This window comes from Puntigrus tetrazona, chromosome 12, assembly GCF_018831695.1.
Source record: "Puntigrus tetrazona isolate hp1 chromosome 12, ASM1883169v1, whole genome shotgun sequence".
NCBI classification, from domain to species: domain Eukaryota; kingdom Metazoa; phylum Chordata; class Actinopteri; order Cypriniformes; family Cyprinidae; genus Puntigrus; species Puntigrus tetrazona.
In genome coordinates, this window is record NC_056710.1 from 16,432,456 (window position 1) to 16,449,700 (window position 17,245).

At 37.6% G+C, this 17,245-nt stretch overlaps 1 protein-coding gene across 1 annotated transcript in view; it reads left to right on the top strand.

Moving 5' to 3' along the window:
- Positions 1-978: 978 nt before the first annotated feature.
- The window catches only part of LOC122355572 (protoheme IX farnesyltransferase, mitochondrial), a 34,451-nt gene continuing 18,184 nt past the window's right edge, over positions 979-17,245 (top strand). Inside the window, exons 1-4 of the mRNA XM_043254032.1 lie at positions 979-1,113; positions 1,964-2,109; positions 2,406-2,682; positions 3,480-3,604. Of these exons, the coding sequence (XP_043109967.1) occupies positions 1,056-1,113; positions 1,964-2,109; positions 2,406-2,682; positions 3,480-3,604 (606 nt within the window). The 5' untranslated portion in view covers positions 979-1,055. The remainder of the gene's footprint in view (positions 1,114-1,963; positions 2,110-2,405; positions 2,683-3,479; positions 3,605-17,245) is intronic.

Here is a 17,245-nt window from a genome sequence, read left to right on the forward strand (position 1 = left end):
CTCGAATTAAACCACTCTCAAAAAAAGTTCACAGGGTCAAAGCTGCAATCCCGTCTTGTTGCACAACTTCTGTCTGTGGGAGCTGAATAGAGCTCATGATCTGTGGCTGTTAGAACGTACCGCTGGGCTTTGCTGACATTCATCAGAGTTGCATCTGGATAGGGGGGTGAGATTAGATCATGTAATCTGCTAGGAGAGGATGGGAGGGCTGTAATGAATGAGATGAATCAGGGAAATGGGTTTGGGTGGCGGGTTTCAACCATCAGGTCTTTAATACTGGAGGAAGATGTTCAAGATCGCCAAGAGATGCGAGTGTATTTGCTGATAAAATGGAAATTGATCTTATTAGGAGATCTTTAATGGACAATATGAACAGCTTCTCTGTTGCCTTTACAAAATAGGCTAAATCATCTCTTTTTATATGGGGTTACCAGATGTTGCAAACTACTGTATCGGTATTAGGAAATTATGAATCACATACAAGACATTCAATAAGACAGAAGACCATTGCAGGTCTTAGTTGCCCATCCGTAGAACCTCCATAATATTTTATAGCATTATAGCCGATATATATAATTGTACTATATATAGAATTATAGCCTATAGGCCTATATATTGCATGTATTTTAATATTTCCACATTTGAGACACATACAGGTCTTGACTAAAATAAAACGTTTGAGGATTTTCATTATTTCTTAACAATAATAATTATAAAATGATTGCAATAAGAATAGGCCACAGCTGTTGGCAAATGACTAACAATTCTTCATTCTACATATTTGTACGCTTAAAACAGTCATTTATATCTTCTTATTTATACATTCATATTCACTTCACTTGGTTTATTTATTTTATTATTAATTAACACGGTAGCTTTCTGTGGTTGTCGCACTTGCAGTTCAACGATCACACCGCGCTTTGCTTCGTGCGCGTGCGCGTGCTCGTGCCTTCCAGCAGGACACACGTCACAGGAAACACTTCTCTTCCGACAGCGAGGTCAAGATGGCGCGCTGCAGCATGTGAAGGGTATAGCCGGTCGTGCGCTTGAGGAATATGTACAAAACACCATGTAGTAGACTGACGGGAGTCTGGAAATGCCTTCCACGTGATGGTATTAAGAACTATATCATATAAATAAGGCACATGTGAACTTTCGCTCATTCGGAGTTGGCATTTTGCTAGCCTGTTAGCCTAGCCGCTGAAGCGCTTGCGGTTACTGCTGCAGCATGACCTTAAAATAACATCGCGGTTTACCTGACGCGAGTTTATTTTAAAAGCAATCCCCGTAACTACATGCGCTGGTGTAGATGTATTAGTATTTTTCTGCGCTGCTCTGTGTACATTGCTTGTGACATGATTTGAGTTACATTGCCTGTTATTTGGGTTAAGTAATAGTAATGTTATATTCAATCATGTATGCGCTTTGTAAGATTGTCCTAGAGATATTTTCAAAAACTGCTGTATCGTGACCTCGTAAGCGTCACAGCTGTCAGATCAGATGTTTTTATTGTTATTAAAGGCTTTGCAAATAAACTTACAGAGAAATGAAGCAGGGGTTATAAAACTTGCACTGATGCACAGTATAAATAAAACAAAAGAAAAAGATAGATTACAAGGCATTGCTTTCAATTTGCCTTAATTGTCGGTTTAGATATCAGTGTGTTATTTGACGTCGTTATTGGGAATTTGTTATCTATAAGTTAAGTAAATAGTAAGTGGATTTGACATTGTGATTTCACATGCATAAAATGACATGGTCTGAAATAAATGAAGAAAACATTAAAGAAAAATCCAGACCTTTTAGTATTTTTAGTATATTTGTTTTTCATATAGTGGCACATATTTTAAAAAAAAATCTACCTTTGAATTAATATTTCTTATGTTTTTGCTCTTCCTGTATATTGCATTAAATAAGAAAAAACGAAACCAAACAGAATACTATTTATATCCTGTCTTGAAAGGTTTACTTGGTGTCGGTGTGCAGCAGAAGCTCATTTCAAATGCTGCTGCTGGGAGTCACATGAGTGCCAGGAGTCTGATTCAGCTCTGCAGGAAAAATAAAGCAAAATGGATCACGTTCCAGCATCTCTGCTTTCTGAAGAGACAGGTACAGGAAGTGAGGGGCTGCCTTTATGGGTGCATAACCAGTAGTACTCTGACCAGGACGATTCAACTCTAAAATGGTTTATTTATAGACATTTGTGGTATTTAGAAATATAACATATTTATGAGCCAGCTTTATAATAAATTTGCAAGGAGATATTATGTCTACATAATGTTAATTTATGCAAATTAAATGAAGCATATGCCAATTCCCTGTATTTTACTGTTTTAATGGATTAAATTGAAATCCATCCAATGTCATATAAAAAGTCAGCTTTTATTTCTTCCTTCTTCCTACAGTATGTGCAGAGCAGCAGCGGTCTCTGCCAGAGAGTGAGACCCAAGCAGGAGCCTGTTTCCTCTGTGCTGGATGATGGAGATGATTCGCTGGTCAGTCGGGTTCAGCAGATCCCAGCCTTAAAGCCTGAAGCAGATGCTGCGGTGCCGCCATGTGACCCGGTTGAACCAGAAGCGGTCAGGGCAGCCCGCTTGGAGGCCCGGCAGTGGAAGGAGTTAAAGGTTGAATACAGTGACTTACCAGGGATTTACTCACGGCTCTCCAAAATTAAATTAACAGGTATGATACGTCTTATGTATTTTGTGTAAAGTCGTATTGCATAACTGAGCGTTATATAGTTACTTATGCTGTAGGCAAAGCTACAGATGTTCGTGGAAAGTTAAATGAGATGCCTAATCTAAAAAAAAAGCACTGACTAGATTAGATAATTATTAAATGTGAACATTTTGCATGCTTCTTATCACTTCAAATGTTTGTTCTATTTGAACGTAGTGCCCTGGAAAGTGAACATCATATTCCGCCATTATTCCTAATCGAAGCGAATGTATATGTTCCGTATAAAAAAGGTCGTTGAAGCGTGCGAGCCGTGAATTTAAATGATTTATTTACAGAGGTATATGATGTCAGGCTCATCTGCGAGTGAAGATGTTGTGCAGCGCAAATCCGTGAATGAACGTTCTGAAGGGAAGCGAACTTTAACGGATTTCCCCTGCTCAGGGAGAAGGAAGCAGTGAAGACTATAGGGACCGTGTCGGTTGTAACACGGTTCATGCACGGAGCACACTTTTAACTAACTGATTATCAGAATCAGGTGTGCAAAATATGCAGAGCGTATGAGAATTGCTGCACTAGAGGGCACATAACAAGCTGTGTTTTGTTTTGTTGAGTTGATGCAGTTTTCTTATACAAGATTTTAAAACTCCATTATATTTAATATGAAAAGCATTTGCCAAAAGCATTTTTTTTCTTATCACTTACTGTTATTTTTAATATTACATTTTTACTGAAACTGCAGTTGCCGTTTTAACTAAATCTATAAGCTAATATTTAACCTTGCTCTTTCTTTTTGTCCATAGCTCTTGTGGTTACTACGGCAGCTGCTGGCTATGCCATGGCTCCAGTGCCCTTTGACCCTGTCACTTTTTTGATGGCTTTAGTCGGAACGGGTCTCTCCTCCTGTACAGCCAATTCCATCAATCAGGTCAGTCACCCAATGCACATTCATAAAATAACAGCACACTCAGCAGAACGTGACTGGACCAAACACTTCATATAAAGCCAAGTGACCTGACGTCCAGCTGGAACAAGCCAGCAAATGTTAGACCACTTCATTGCCGGCTCTTGTGTATATATAAGCTATGCACGTCTGATGTTGTGAACCTTTTAGATCTATTTTTAGATGTAGTTTTGTATTGCAGAATTGATTTTAGGATAATAATTTCCCTTTTTCACGATGATTGGGGTTAGTTCAGGATGATTAGCGTTATTACAGTAACAAAAACTTTTAATTAAAACAAAAAAAAGCTCATGATTTTATTTATACTAAGAAAATAAAACTAATACTGATTTTAGATATTTTATCACTACACTGGCTTTTGAAAAGAATTACAAGTACTTTTTACTTTTTAATGAACTGTTTACTGTTCATTGTTACTGTAATAAAGCATAATCATCTAATGAATCATAAAAAAAATAAGCAAGACCACACATGGTAACAGAACCATTATAGCAATAAGAATTTGGAGGTAAAATGTGCTTTATCATCCAGAAAATTAGCTGCTTCTAATAATTTAATTACGAAAATGCATCAGTAATTTCTGAAATCAGTATACAGAATTTTATGGAATTGGAGTGCTGTGTAGATTTTTTTTTTTTTGGGTAATCTTGATATTTCACTACTAAAAATGTACTTGCATTGAAGGTTGAACTGTGGTTTACTATTCATGATTGCAAAACTAGACATCTGACATTTAAAAAAAAAATGTGTTGACTTGAGTTTGGCTAGATGTGTTGATGCAGGCCCAGGGCAGACCACACCAATCCAGTTGTAGATGGTTAGAAATGTATTACCCACTAGTTTTGGTACTTAACCTTGACTCTGCACAAGCATTCCAGCAAGAGTAATTGCCTACTTGGCGGTCTGTTGATTTTTCTATTGTTTTGCTTGTGTACAGCTAGATGGATGAAGTCTCGTTGCAGTGTTGGCTTGACTTCAGTGAGTCCCGCAATGCCCAGCAGAGTTTCATTGTGTGTTACACAAACACGGGACACAAGCATTTGATATGGGCTCTCGCAGTGCACTTTGTCGTTAGTTTAGAGAGGAAGAAAAGAAATCAGTGCTTAAGTGAGCCAATTGTAGAGTCTTTTGCATTCCACTCCTGCTGTGTATCTAAAAAATACATTAGGCCAGATTAGCTGTGCCGCTCTGATGTTTTTCAGATGAAAGCATTTGCCAAGCTAGAATGAGAAGAAACAGAGAGCGAGAGGCAAGCGTTGCATACACTCTTGTTTGCTCCATCTGCAGTCGGCTTTCTTCTTGGAGTGCATTCTGTGCTGTAATGATATTCGTGACCCAACAGTATTAGCCAAATTGAAGATTGTTACATCAGCTTGTTGTAAGGCCTGTGGCTTCTTAACCAATGCCCTGGTGGGGCCTGTAATTTATTGAAGGTCACAGTCACTCCACTGGACTGAGTTCACCTGATGGCCTGTTTTTAACATCGCACACTTGGACCTTTTTTCTCCTCAGTGGCACCTCCACAGTGCATTTACTCATTGCATTGTTTTATTTGCCCGACCTCAATGTGTCACATGCTGGAGACCTAGACGGTGCAGAAACGAAAAAGCAAATATTTGCTTCTCAGGTCGGGCATAAACGATTAGTTTAACTATTAATACATGCTAAAATGCAACATATTCCTTTTATGGAAAATCTGAATTTTTGTAAATCATTCCCGTTGCTATTTTTGTGGATTTTTTTTTAGGATTTAATTTGAAATCTTGAGTTTTTTTGTCATTATGTAACAGTGAAACCACTCCGCACTGTCACTTTTGATCAGTTTAATGCATCTTTGTTAATATTTCTAACATCAAACTTTTGAATTGTAGTATATAGAAAGCATATAGAAAGTGAAAACATTTTTTGTGTAATCTCTATAAAATTATTTAATAATGAATCTTCTGCTAATTTAAAGTCATGCTAAATTAGCAATGCATAGATGACGTGGGGAAACATGTGGGAAAAACTTGGATAGGCACGAAAGTCTTAGTTAAGAAGCCACCTCATTCTCCAAGTAATTTTTGAAGCTATAGAAATGGAGAAGGATGATTAGCTATAATTGACATCTTTGTGCAAGTTAAAATCATGGTTCACCTGGTCTTTAAGTGCATTTAACAATGAAATGGATACAGGGTCTGAGAAGCAGAGCTAACGGTTGAACACGGTGCGAGTGAAGGCGCACAGATGGGCGCTCTGTAAATTTGTTGCGTTTGATGTGCCGTCTTTGAAGTTCTAATTGAGCAGGAACAGTGAGGAGGGATGGAGTACTTAGAACAGGTTCATCAATCACGTGTGCTTTTATATGCCAAAAAGCATGTTGCAACACGGGTATCAGATGGTAGCTTTATTTTTTACGTGGAACTTGGATATTTCTAACGCGTACTTTGGTTTACTTTGCTCTGTGCTGTCTAGATGGCCTTGTGACTTCTGCAAGTGTTTCAGCCTGAGACTAATAGGCTTTTTTCTGTGGCTTCGGAGGACATTTAATCCATAGACCGTGGAGCTGGCTTTCTTGTGGCAAGCGGTTGGCATTTGCACGGAGTCTTCACTCCACACGTTACTGTATGGAAAGAGCCTGTGTCTGGCCTCTCTGTCTGGCCTCCTACTCAAGAGTTGTAGCTTGGTTTTGCGTGGTTTGCACATTTATCTTCAACCGTAGTAGTGCATCACAGTAGCCAGCAGGGGTGTGTGGTATGACCGAAATCATATGTAATATGACTTTAACTGTAAAGTATTTTTGCTGGATTTTAAAATAATTGTTGCTGAAAATAGTTGCATTGGATAATTTTGGATAATTTGGTGAATTACTTAATTTGATTTTTTCTTGTTTTTTTAGAATGTGGACATTATATTAAATGACATTATATTATGTTATTAAAAACAAAGTTAAAAGCATTTGATCATTTTATCTATTATATATATATATATATATATATATATTATTGTTTTGTATGTGTATATTACATAAACACAGCATTTATGTTAAACATGAAAGAGTAATATTTTTGTCTTATGATGAATTCCAGTTCGTATTTATTTGTGGTTACTTAATATTAGTATATTGAATTTTTTCTTATTGTTAGTCTTGTGTAGGTGGTTTGGCTACACTTTTACCAACTTATTCATTTATACAATAATTCTGGCCAAAAATCATATACAAAGAATCCAGTAAATCAGATTGATCGTGAGTTTTAAGTCAACAGTGGTAAAACGTTACTTTAGAGCTGCTTTGATAAAGCACATCTGCCTGTAGAAATATATATGTAATGCAGAGTTTATTGTTGTATTTGAAAGGGTGGTTTAAAGTCCAAGTGTTGGATGTAAATGACTTTGGGTACCTGATGGCAGATTTGTTTACGCAGTGCAAATACAGTGCAACAGAATAACACAGATATTGTATACAGTCTGTCTCTTTGTTCCTGAAGCCTCAAGCGCTTTTTGATGTCTTAGAGCCCTGTATGCATGCAGAAACTGTGACGTGATTGTCATCGTATCAACTAGCAGCTCGTACAAAGACAAATTCCTGGTGCGTGTACCTTTCTGACACGGTTTTGCATTACACACGGCTAATGAAAGCCATTCTGATTGTATTGCATTTATTCGGAATACCGTCTACGCGATATAGTCAGAGCAGCTTTGTTTTTGTTGTTTTCGTAGTAAAACCGAGCAGCCACCACAAATCATGTGCCATGTGGTCATTGTAGTAACTCTCTGATCTCATTCTTCTAGTCCTGACTCATCTTGTGTAATGTGACAGGTCTTGGGCACACCCATACCTGGCGGTAACTGATCTCTGCTCTTAACTCATCCTTTGAGTTTTTATAACTCCAGAGAGGAAAATAAAAGAATGACATCCTTAGATGTGGTGCCAGTTTTTTTTTCTTCTCTCATTATAAAACATCCCTGCCACCCCCGTGCGGTTTGCCATGATCAAAGATGATCCTTTTTAAACTTGTAGAGTCCACTAAAGATACGACAAACAAATCAAAGTTAAGGTGGATCCCTTTAAGCTCTGCTGCCTGCGGATTTGAACATCAAACACCAAGTAGTGGATTTTTGGTACCTCGGGAGCCAGTCGAGTTCGTCTCCGTTTGTGTTTACTTGTGATGAGATTTACTTTGAGATGAGAATGACAGGCCTGGGATTCAGTGGCTGTAGCTTTTAGCCTTTGGTTCCTTGGAGTATTTCCTGAAGTCACATTGCAATTTTGTGGTTTCTTATTTCAGTGTAACCTTGTTTGGAAACTGTCAGGAATGCTGTAAAAACCCAGAATCCCCTAACAATGGCCAGCCAAAGTTGATACTGCATTCCACCAAGGGACACAGTGTTCAGTGGTATCTCTATATGTCACATACAGTTACGTCTTTTGTGATTGTGGGTTTGGATCTTTCAATATGTTTACATTTTTAAAGGTACAGGGATTTTTGTGCCACTAGTGGCACTAAAGAGAATTGCAGTAAGAACTGCTATTGGTTTTGAATGTTTTTTTTAAAAAAAGGAGACTTATATATAATCTAAAAGCAGAATAAATAGACTTTATAGACAGTAAATGGACAGTATTTGGTCAAATCTGGAATGTAAGGGTGCAAAAAAAATACAATGTACATAAATATAAAAAAAATTAAATTAAGTTCTTTGCAATACATATTAAAAAACAACAAAGATACGTTTTGATATATTTACAGAAGTAAATTTACAAAAAATCTTCATGTAGCATGATTTTTATATATCCTATTAACTTTGGCATACAAGAAAAAATATATATTTTGACCCATACAATGTATTGTTGGCTATTTCTACAAACCTACCTATGCTACTTAAGACTGGTTTTATATTTTTTTGTTGTTGCATTATCTTTCAGAAATCCTTTTAAGGTGCTAATTTGCTGGCCAGGAAGCATTTATTTATATTATCAATGTTAAAAACCATGATGCATTCTTTTTTGTAGAGTTCTGAAATATTTTGTAAACTGAAATGTTTTGTGGAATTCTGAAGTCTTTTTTAGTATTAGGCTAATTACTTGATATAAATAAAAACATACCCAAACTTTTGAACCGCAGTATCTGACAGAATGTCTTGAATTGTGCTCTAGGTGTGTTAATCTGGGAATCGAACCCATAAACAAATTGTTGCACTGGCTTTGTACTCATACAGAAAGGCAGTCATCCCCCAAATAGCATTAGCTGTGTCAGTGTCGCTGTATTCAACTCTATTTTCCACCACCGATGTCCAAGAAGTTTTTTCCTTCACCTTTTAAACAGTACTGTTTTACGCAACTCACAGTTTATGATGAATTTGTAAACTCAGCACACTTTAATGTCTTAATCTGCTGTTGTGATGATGTAGCTTTGAGGTCAGCGTAAGTAGAGCTTCATGGGCGTTCTGATAATTGCTATGAAAACTTTACTCTGAATTCCACTTAATTTGATAATTGAGTCCAAAGAGGCTTTTCTTCTCAAGCTAAAGGTTAGAAATCAGCAGTCGGGTGAAGGGGCCGCAGCAAAGAAAATACTTCTTGTGCAGCCTTTTGCCAACAAGGACATTTTCCCACTGCCTTTTTTGCGAGGTGTCAACTCAGTGTTGTTTTTGTAAATCCTGTCCTGGTATTTCAGGGGTGGTTTTGTGTCATATCTCCTGTTGGGATAGACGGCTGTGAGTGTGCGGTGGGTCGTCAGAGGATGGCAGGCGTCTGACAAGCTGAAGCAAAACACACCTAGTTCCATGACCCCGTCTCTGTACCTCACCTCATCTCACTTTTGTTGCCTGTCTTTTTTATTACGTTTTTGTCAACTAGTGGGTGGCTGGTCTGAGAGACTAGTCTTTTCTTAAAGACTATATAACGTTCTAATTATTCAGTTATTATTGTTTTTTTATGACTTTTATTACAGCGTGTTATTTTGCATGTGCATGTGTATTAGTTGAGTTTTAATGATTAAATTGTAAGTTTTGTTCAGTGTAGGACAATTGATTCTTAACCAAAATATATAAGTATATACTTAGACGGGCAGAAGAAAGATGAAACGTGTCAGGGCGGTTAAGAATTATTCTGACACTGTACTTTAATGATTGTTAATGATCTCATCTCTTTCTCGAGCAAGTCAAGATCTAAGCAGAATAAAACCTGAGTGTAATTATACTTGATTATTTAATCTTCTTAATAGCCTTATCTCATCTCAGAAGATTAAATGTTGCTTTGGCCGTTTTTGCAGTGATGTTAATTATCTCAAAACATTTAAACATGTTCGTCGTTAATTCTGACGGTTCCATGTTGAAATGATCTCGGAAATTCCCTGCTGGTGTAAAATGATCTAAAGCTTCAGGAGGTTCTGCACCTTCCACTTCATATGAGGAGCTCTCGAGAGATATTCAGATGCAAATTTAAAAGCGTGACTTCGAGAAGCAGCATATCAAATCAACCTTTTGAAGTAATTTATAGCTCTGGAAAACATTAATTCCTGTTGCGTTTGATCAGGGTTGAACAAGTGCTCGACATCTTTGTTTCTGCTTCCCGTAATAAAATTAATTGCAATAGTTCTCACATGATTGCTGATTTAGTTAAAAAGATGATTTAAATTGGCTCGTCATAGTGTATTGTACTGATTTGCTGTTCTCTAATGAGGCTTGCTATGAAATTTTAATGTCTAGTCTATAAAGAAAAACGTCCTTGTTGGGGGACGACCTAATGTCATCGGATCAACAAGAACAGGACCCATCACATGGAAGCCAAATAATCACATCTCCATATCTGACAGCACACAATGTTTTTCCACATAGGTTTTTATGTAGATACGGGAACTGAAGGCCTCCGCTATCCCATGAGGCTTCTTGTTCTGACTGCAGGCATCTCGCCCCTTAATCTTGTGTGACATAGACAGAAGAGTGATTGTCGCCTGCTTGTAGTTTCCATGCATTTTTAAAATCCATATTTGCATGCGTAGGGTGGCTGCTTCAGGAGCAATGTACTGTAACGGAGTTAGAGCGAGAAAGAAAATTAGAAGGAAATATTGGAACATAAAACTTGATCTCTGAGAGGAATGAACAGCTTTGTTTATGTTTTGATGACTATCATTAAAATATAACATTGATGTAGTCTCAAAATTGTTTTGCATATTGAAATTACCCTCTCAGAAACACATCTTGTATATCGGTATGCATTTTGGTTGCCAGTGAACTCTTGCTCAGTAATTCCTTTCATAGCTTAAGGGTGTAACGCCACATTAAAATATAAATATTAAATATATTTGTGTGTGCATATGTATATTTTTTATTCCTATGAAGACAAAGCTGAATTTTCAGCTACCAGTGCTCTAGTCTTTAGAAATCATTCTGATGTGTTAATAGTGCTTAAGTAACATTTATCTTCTTAACAATGTTAAAAACAGTTGCTTAATATTTTAGGATTCTTGGACGGATAGAGAGAAATCTTTTGCAGTATTGCAAATGTCTTTATAACTTTGGATCATACTTGCTGAAGAAAAGTAATAAATATATATATATATATATATATATATATATATTTAAAATACTAAACCTAAATTTTTGGATCCCAATGTAGCCTATTTGTCATATATAATGTGTGTAATTATATTTAATATCCACTACAGTTCACTTCTAGTTGAAGCCTAATCTGACAGCATCTTTTGAATCTTAATTTGGGCCACATGTCTAAAGTTTTGAGCCATAATTCCTCCTTTTCTGGACCCATCTGTTAAAGCTTGGCATTCTTGACAGCTCTTTCTGTCCCTCAGGACCCGTGTTGCCATCGTTCTTCACATTAGGGGTCCCATGCTGCTGTGCAGAACCTCTGGAGGAGCCATAAGTTGTAACCAGATGCCCCCTAAGACATCTCACCAGCCCGTCTCGTTTTGAAGCACCCCATCCTGCAGTTTTATCTGTTGCCCCATGAGATGCAGTGACAGATGATACATTTTCAAACGGCTTGCAAATTCCACTGGCATGACGACATTGTGGTCTGTAGTTTTATTGCCGTGGCATCCTTAAAGCAAGACCGGCTGGCACTTGAGCAGCTTTTTAAAGACGTCCTGTTCAGTTCTTTTTAATGTTTTTGACATTTTTGCAGTCTTAGCATGCATGAAAAACGCAATGACGGCTCTGTTAAGATTGCCCAATAAGTGCCCATGGTGTTCTCTTAGGGGTTCATGCTGTACTGTATCAATTATTTATGAACCTTTTATTCCCGTCGGTAATCACATTAGTTCCACTGTACAATGTGACCAGCTCCTTGAAAGTGCATTCTCGCCATCACGACGAATGAACGCTCGAAGCAAGACCACCATTTTCATAGGTGAAAACGTGTCTGAGGAAGGAATTAACACCAAGGTGATCCCTCCATTTAATAGATGCTTAAATTGAGAGCCTGTTTAACACTCCTTCCTTAACAATAGGGATGAGTCACCTCCGCTTTCATTTCTGCTGTAAGCTTTGAATCCGTTGGGGAGGGTGGCGTGAAAAGACAGACTCTTAATCAGTGGGCGATCTCTGATCAGATGGCACGGTGGCACACAGGCTGTTCAATGGCCTATTTCACGGTGTTCAGGATAAGAATGAATATTTAAACAGACGCTGGCGTTTAATAGTTAATTTTCCCTCGTCTCTGCGATCCGCAGGGTGTCAATCTATGTCAAACTGTACACTATGGGATATTACGCTTCAGGCTCCGTATGAGCACATGTGTTTGAGCGGTGGCATTGTTCTAGTAAATGTCAGCCGCAAAACATGGTTTTGTCTCGGAAAATTTGATACCGTAATTGTTCACAAGTTAGGTTGGGTTTCATTTTCTTTTGCATATTGAAATTAGAGAAGGACAACTGTTTATTGAAACGTCTACTGCAATTTGAAGAAGATTATGAATGTTGCACATAATATTTTGACCTTTACACTTTTCATCCTGGGAAGAAACACTCATTAGGGTGCATCGATATTACAGTTCGCTCCAAAAAGCCGACATTTTCATTTATTTCCGATATTGCAAGTATATACAAAATATATACAAGGTTTGATTAAAATCGCTTTTAGTGCCTTTGACCTGTTCACAACATTTTCACCAATATAATGGTGCTAATGTGTCATGCATATCTATAAATTATTGTGAGGCACTAGATAACCTATATTAACCATTCTGAACTCCCTTTTGCTTTCCAAGAATAACTTTTCTCTCCTCAGGAAGCACATGAATAAAATAGCATGTAATGTTTCAGATCACACCCTTGGCAGTATCGGCATTGATTTTTGTGGCTTGATGAAAGTGCATTTCGTGTTAGGCGTTGCTCTGCCTTCAGAATCACTCATTTTTACTTTGGGACAGGGTAATCTGCTCTTACCAGTGTTAGTTTTGATATCCCATGGACCTTATTTAAAGTCAAAAGTCGTGGTGAAGCCAAAAAAAAATGATCCTCTACATTTTTTTTTCCTTTGGCTTGTATTGTGCAATAACTATTGCCTTTCACCTTCGGGCATGTTACATTTATACAGGGTTAGTCTTGCATTCTGATGAAGTGCTAGTCATAGTGGGTTTTGTTGTCTTGAGCAATGGACAATTTGTGGTGCTTCTGGTCAGCCTTGGGCTACCTTATATTTATTCAGACTTTCAAGCATGTGTGGGTTCGCTGGTGCTCTTGTGGTTTATGTCTTTTCTCGTGGTCCTTGTGTTTGTGGTTTAGGCATTCACCCATGTGAGGCTTGTTTGCATGTCTGGCTTCATTGACTTCACATGCCACCAGCCACACAGGTAGAGTCAAAACCAGACGGGATCTTGACAAAGGAAAGACAACAAACCTTCCCCAAGGGATTCACTCCTTCAGGTGGAGCTGTACATCGTCGGCACGTTTGATCAAAGGGGTTTTCACACCGTGCCTGCACTCTCGCACGCGAGATGTCTCACCCCGCTCTCATCACTTTATCATCCTTTTATTTACCACAATCCTCTCCGAAGAGTACACATCAACACAAGAGAAGAGCTTGGCATGCGGTTCATGTTCATGTTAGCAGAGGTTACAGGTCTAGACATGGTGCTGCTGCTATTGCATGGTCTTTGTTGACCAATTAATCAGCATTCAGTGGATTTCAGTACATTTTTGGGGAAACTCCCACGCAAGGCTGTTTCTGCTGACTAGGAATGCCACAAATGCGGAGGCAGATCTGATTCCTTGGGCAACTTCGTCCATTAGGACCATGCACTTCTTTATACTAAGGAGAGCTTTGGCCGTCTTTGATCAACCAGAATGTTGTGTTATGCACTTTTGAGGTTGAAGTTCATGAATGCTGTATGTCCTAATTGCATTTCAAGGCAGGAATAAACTACACAACTTCTCAACAGTCTGCATTTGGTTGTTATGAACCCATCTCTGACTCTACTATCTCTTCTTTGTATCCTACAAGAAGAGCAGGTATTAGACACTGCTATTTTTGTGATTTCCATTTGGTGCCAATGTTCTTTCTTAGAACAAAATGATTTAAAAAAAAATTTGGCATTTCATTTGTAGCCCATACTGGCCTAAGCACGTAAACAACACCGTAATTTAATGTAATAGTGGGCAGCAAAAAAATAGGAGATTGAAATTAAGGGTAGTGACGTCTGTCATTTAAGGAATAATGTGTTATCTAGCAGTCATTTTCTTGTTTACCTCAAAGAAGCATTTATATGATTTCTGTGTGCTAGTGTCCTTTGTTTAAGAGGTTTATGAATTAAGAGTTATCCAATGTTAGCTGGTTAAAACTAGATGTTTACTAATTCTACTTTGCTTCCGAATGAAGGTAGCAGCCAACAGCAATAGGAACACTTTGTTTAGTACTGGGATGCGTAACTAATTAACAAAAGCAGCCCTGTTAGCACCATACTCTCAAGCTCGTGTTGAATGCTAATTTTAACTTGAAAACGTTACACACACACAAACACAATATGTCTTTTACACAATCTGTCATAGCTGTGTTTATTAAGTGGTGGTTTCATCTGGCCAGAGGAAAACTGTGATTTTTTTTTTTTTTTGGGTAAACACCTTTCAAATGTTGTGGAACAGCTATATGCCAAATTAAATGTAAAGTGCAATTTATAGTAACTGAAGCATCCTGGATGAGTACTTTGAAGACCTAGTTTTGTGATGAGCTATTTGAAATAGTTCTGTTCTTGAAGTCCAAGGTGGCACCCAACTTGCATTTAGTAATAATTGCACACTTTGGTGTCAGTTGCAGTTGCTGGTTTGTTATTTTGCATGCTTTTTCAAAAGCAAGCTTTTTGGCTAATAGTAGCTCTCAACATAAAGGAGTAGCTGTTCCTGATAGTCATCTAGACCACTTTTTTGGTGCTCAACCACTGAATTGTCCAGCGTTGAATAATTTTAAATTCTGTTTATTAATTTAACCCATTTTAAGAGTTTGCAAATGCTCAGGATTTGCATTGATCAAAAGCCACCTGCATGATTCAGTCTCTTTCATCAGCTTGACATCTGCTCTTTAAAAACCTACTAAGGTTTTTGTGCAGGTGATTTGTTGACATCTAGTTTCTTATCATGGAACCGTGTCACTTTTGGCTGACTTGAGTGGCACAGTAGTTTATTACTGCCTGTGTAAGTGGTTTAAAAGATGTGATAGTGATTTTGTAGCGGAAGAAACCATTGGTAGACTGTTTTTAGGGCATGACTCAGCTGCAGGCCTGTCTTTGTGTTGATACTTTGTGACTCCAGACAAGCACTGAGTCAATGTCTGTTTTTCACATGCCATTCTGAACTATTATTAGCTAATAGAAACAAGAAAATATGTCCTATTGAGTATACACACAGATAGCTTTCTATTTACTACTTAGCTTGACCATTCTAAAAGAGATGTTATAAAAGAGATTATTTGACTTCTTAAAATCTGAAGGTTTGAATATGTTAATTCCATTTAAAATCTCTTATAGACATTATATTTTTTAGGCTGGTTCAACAAATGTTTTTTGTGTGTGCAATGTCACTGTCAAAAAGACCACTTTAAGACTATTTTTATAAAGACTAAAAAATAACTTTTTGTCCCTACAGACACCATATTTTTGCAACTATTCCATCTCTTCCCCCTTTTTCAAACTTTTGATACAGCTTTAAAAAAAGGTATTATTTGCAAACATCTGTCAACTTTTTTGTTATTATATTTCTTTTCAGACAGGTTCTTTGTGGGCTGTACATGTAGCATGGCTGTTTTCTTATCTAGAAATTTAAAAGGTAATCCTCTTTGGAATATGTTCACATCTCCTACGTTCTTTTTTTCAGCTCTTAGCTAACTTTAGTATGTGCTAATTCCTTCCTGTGATCTTTGCATGTGTCTTCACGAAGCTTCTTTAGGATTAAAGCATGACAGTGAGCAGGATCGACTTCATCTCATTGCGTTTGGTGGACGTTTTTCCAGTTACATGTCAAATGCAGATGTATTCGCCCTCTTTAGTGTGATGCATCGGCTGTTACATTTTCAGTGTCCTGTGTTTTTCATTTGAAGTTAAAGCAGCGCTTTTGTATTTATCATCCTTTTGCCTCTTATTCACTTATGGTGCTTAACAACTTAATTTTTTACCGAATTTTTCTTTTTCATGTTTCATATCTAAAAATTCATTTGGCAACTGTTTTTTTTTTTTTAGTTTAATATTTTGAAACCCTTCCACCTCTTTCTTCTTTCCAATGCCGAGAGGCTTTAGATTGTCGAGCCATTTCCTTTATTTGCTCGTTTTGAAGGGTTTTCTGTCTTTTATCTGTTGTTACGCTTAATCCAGGGAACACAAAAGCACTAAACGGCCAGCTGTCGTTAGTTTCAGGACACTGCTCTCATTACAGGCAGGTGATGAAAGCGATTTCTGTTCCTCCATCCATCTAGGGGATTGGCCGTGCTGAGCTTTTTCTTCACATCTCCTGAATCTTCCCACTGGCATTTCTTCAACATGTTCCTCATTGATTTCACGACACTGGTACACTCAGAAAAAAGCCTGTTTGATGAATATCAGATCATTACATCAGATTACAGGAAATGCAAGTGCTGCAAGGCTGGAATTGAAGTTCAGATTTCTAGTATGCATCGACTGACTAACCATCAGAAGAGGCAACAATGTATGTTGTCTCTTTCAGGGTCTGAGTCTGTGAGATTATGATGCCTGTTCTGGTTATGATTTGCTGATTGACCATATCCTGTGTGTGGTTGAGCTTTAGAGGTTTATAGAGCATGAATTCCTGTCCCTTAACCACTAGACCTATTAATTGAGTCCCAAAATATGCGTCAAAGGTGGCTAACCTCAGAACGTGTGGAAGAGTTGAGCGTTTCTAAATTTAATTTATTGTTGCTGTATATGATTTCACGAAGAAATCTGGCAGCTGTTTTTTTGCCATGCTAATGACCAGTTGACCAATGTTATTTTTTTTCCTTGGCTGTTTTTTTTTTTTTTTTTTTTTAGATTTGTACTGTTCTACAGCTGGTTTCTTTACCTTTTATCGTTTCATTTCGAAACATCATTCTGCCGTCCTCGCTAATCTGCTTTTACTCTGACAGGAACCATTTTGCTTTTTCTAATGGCGACAGATGGTTGACGAC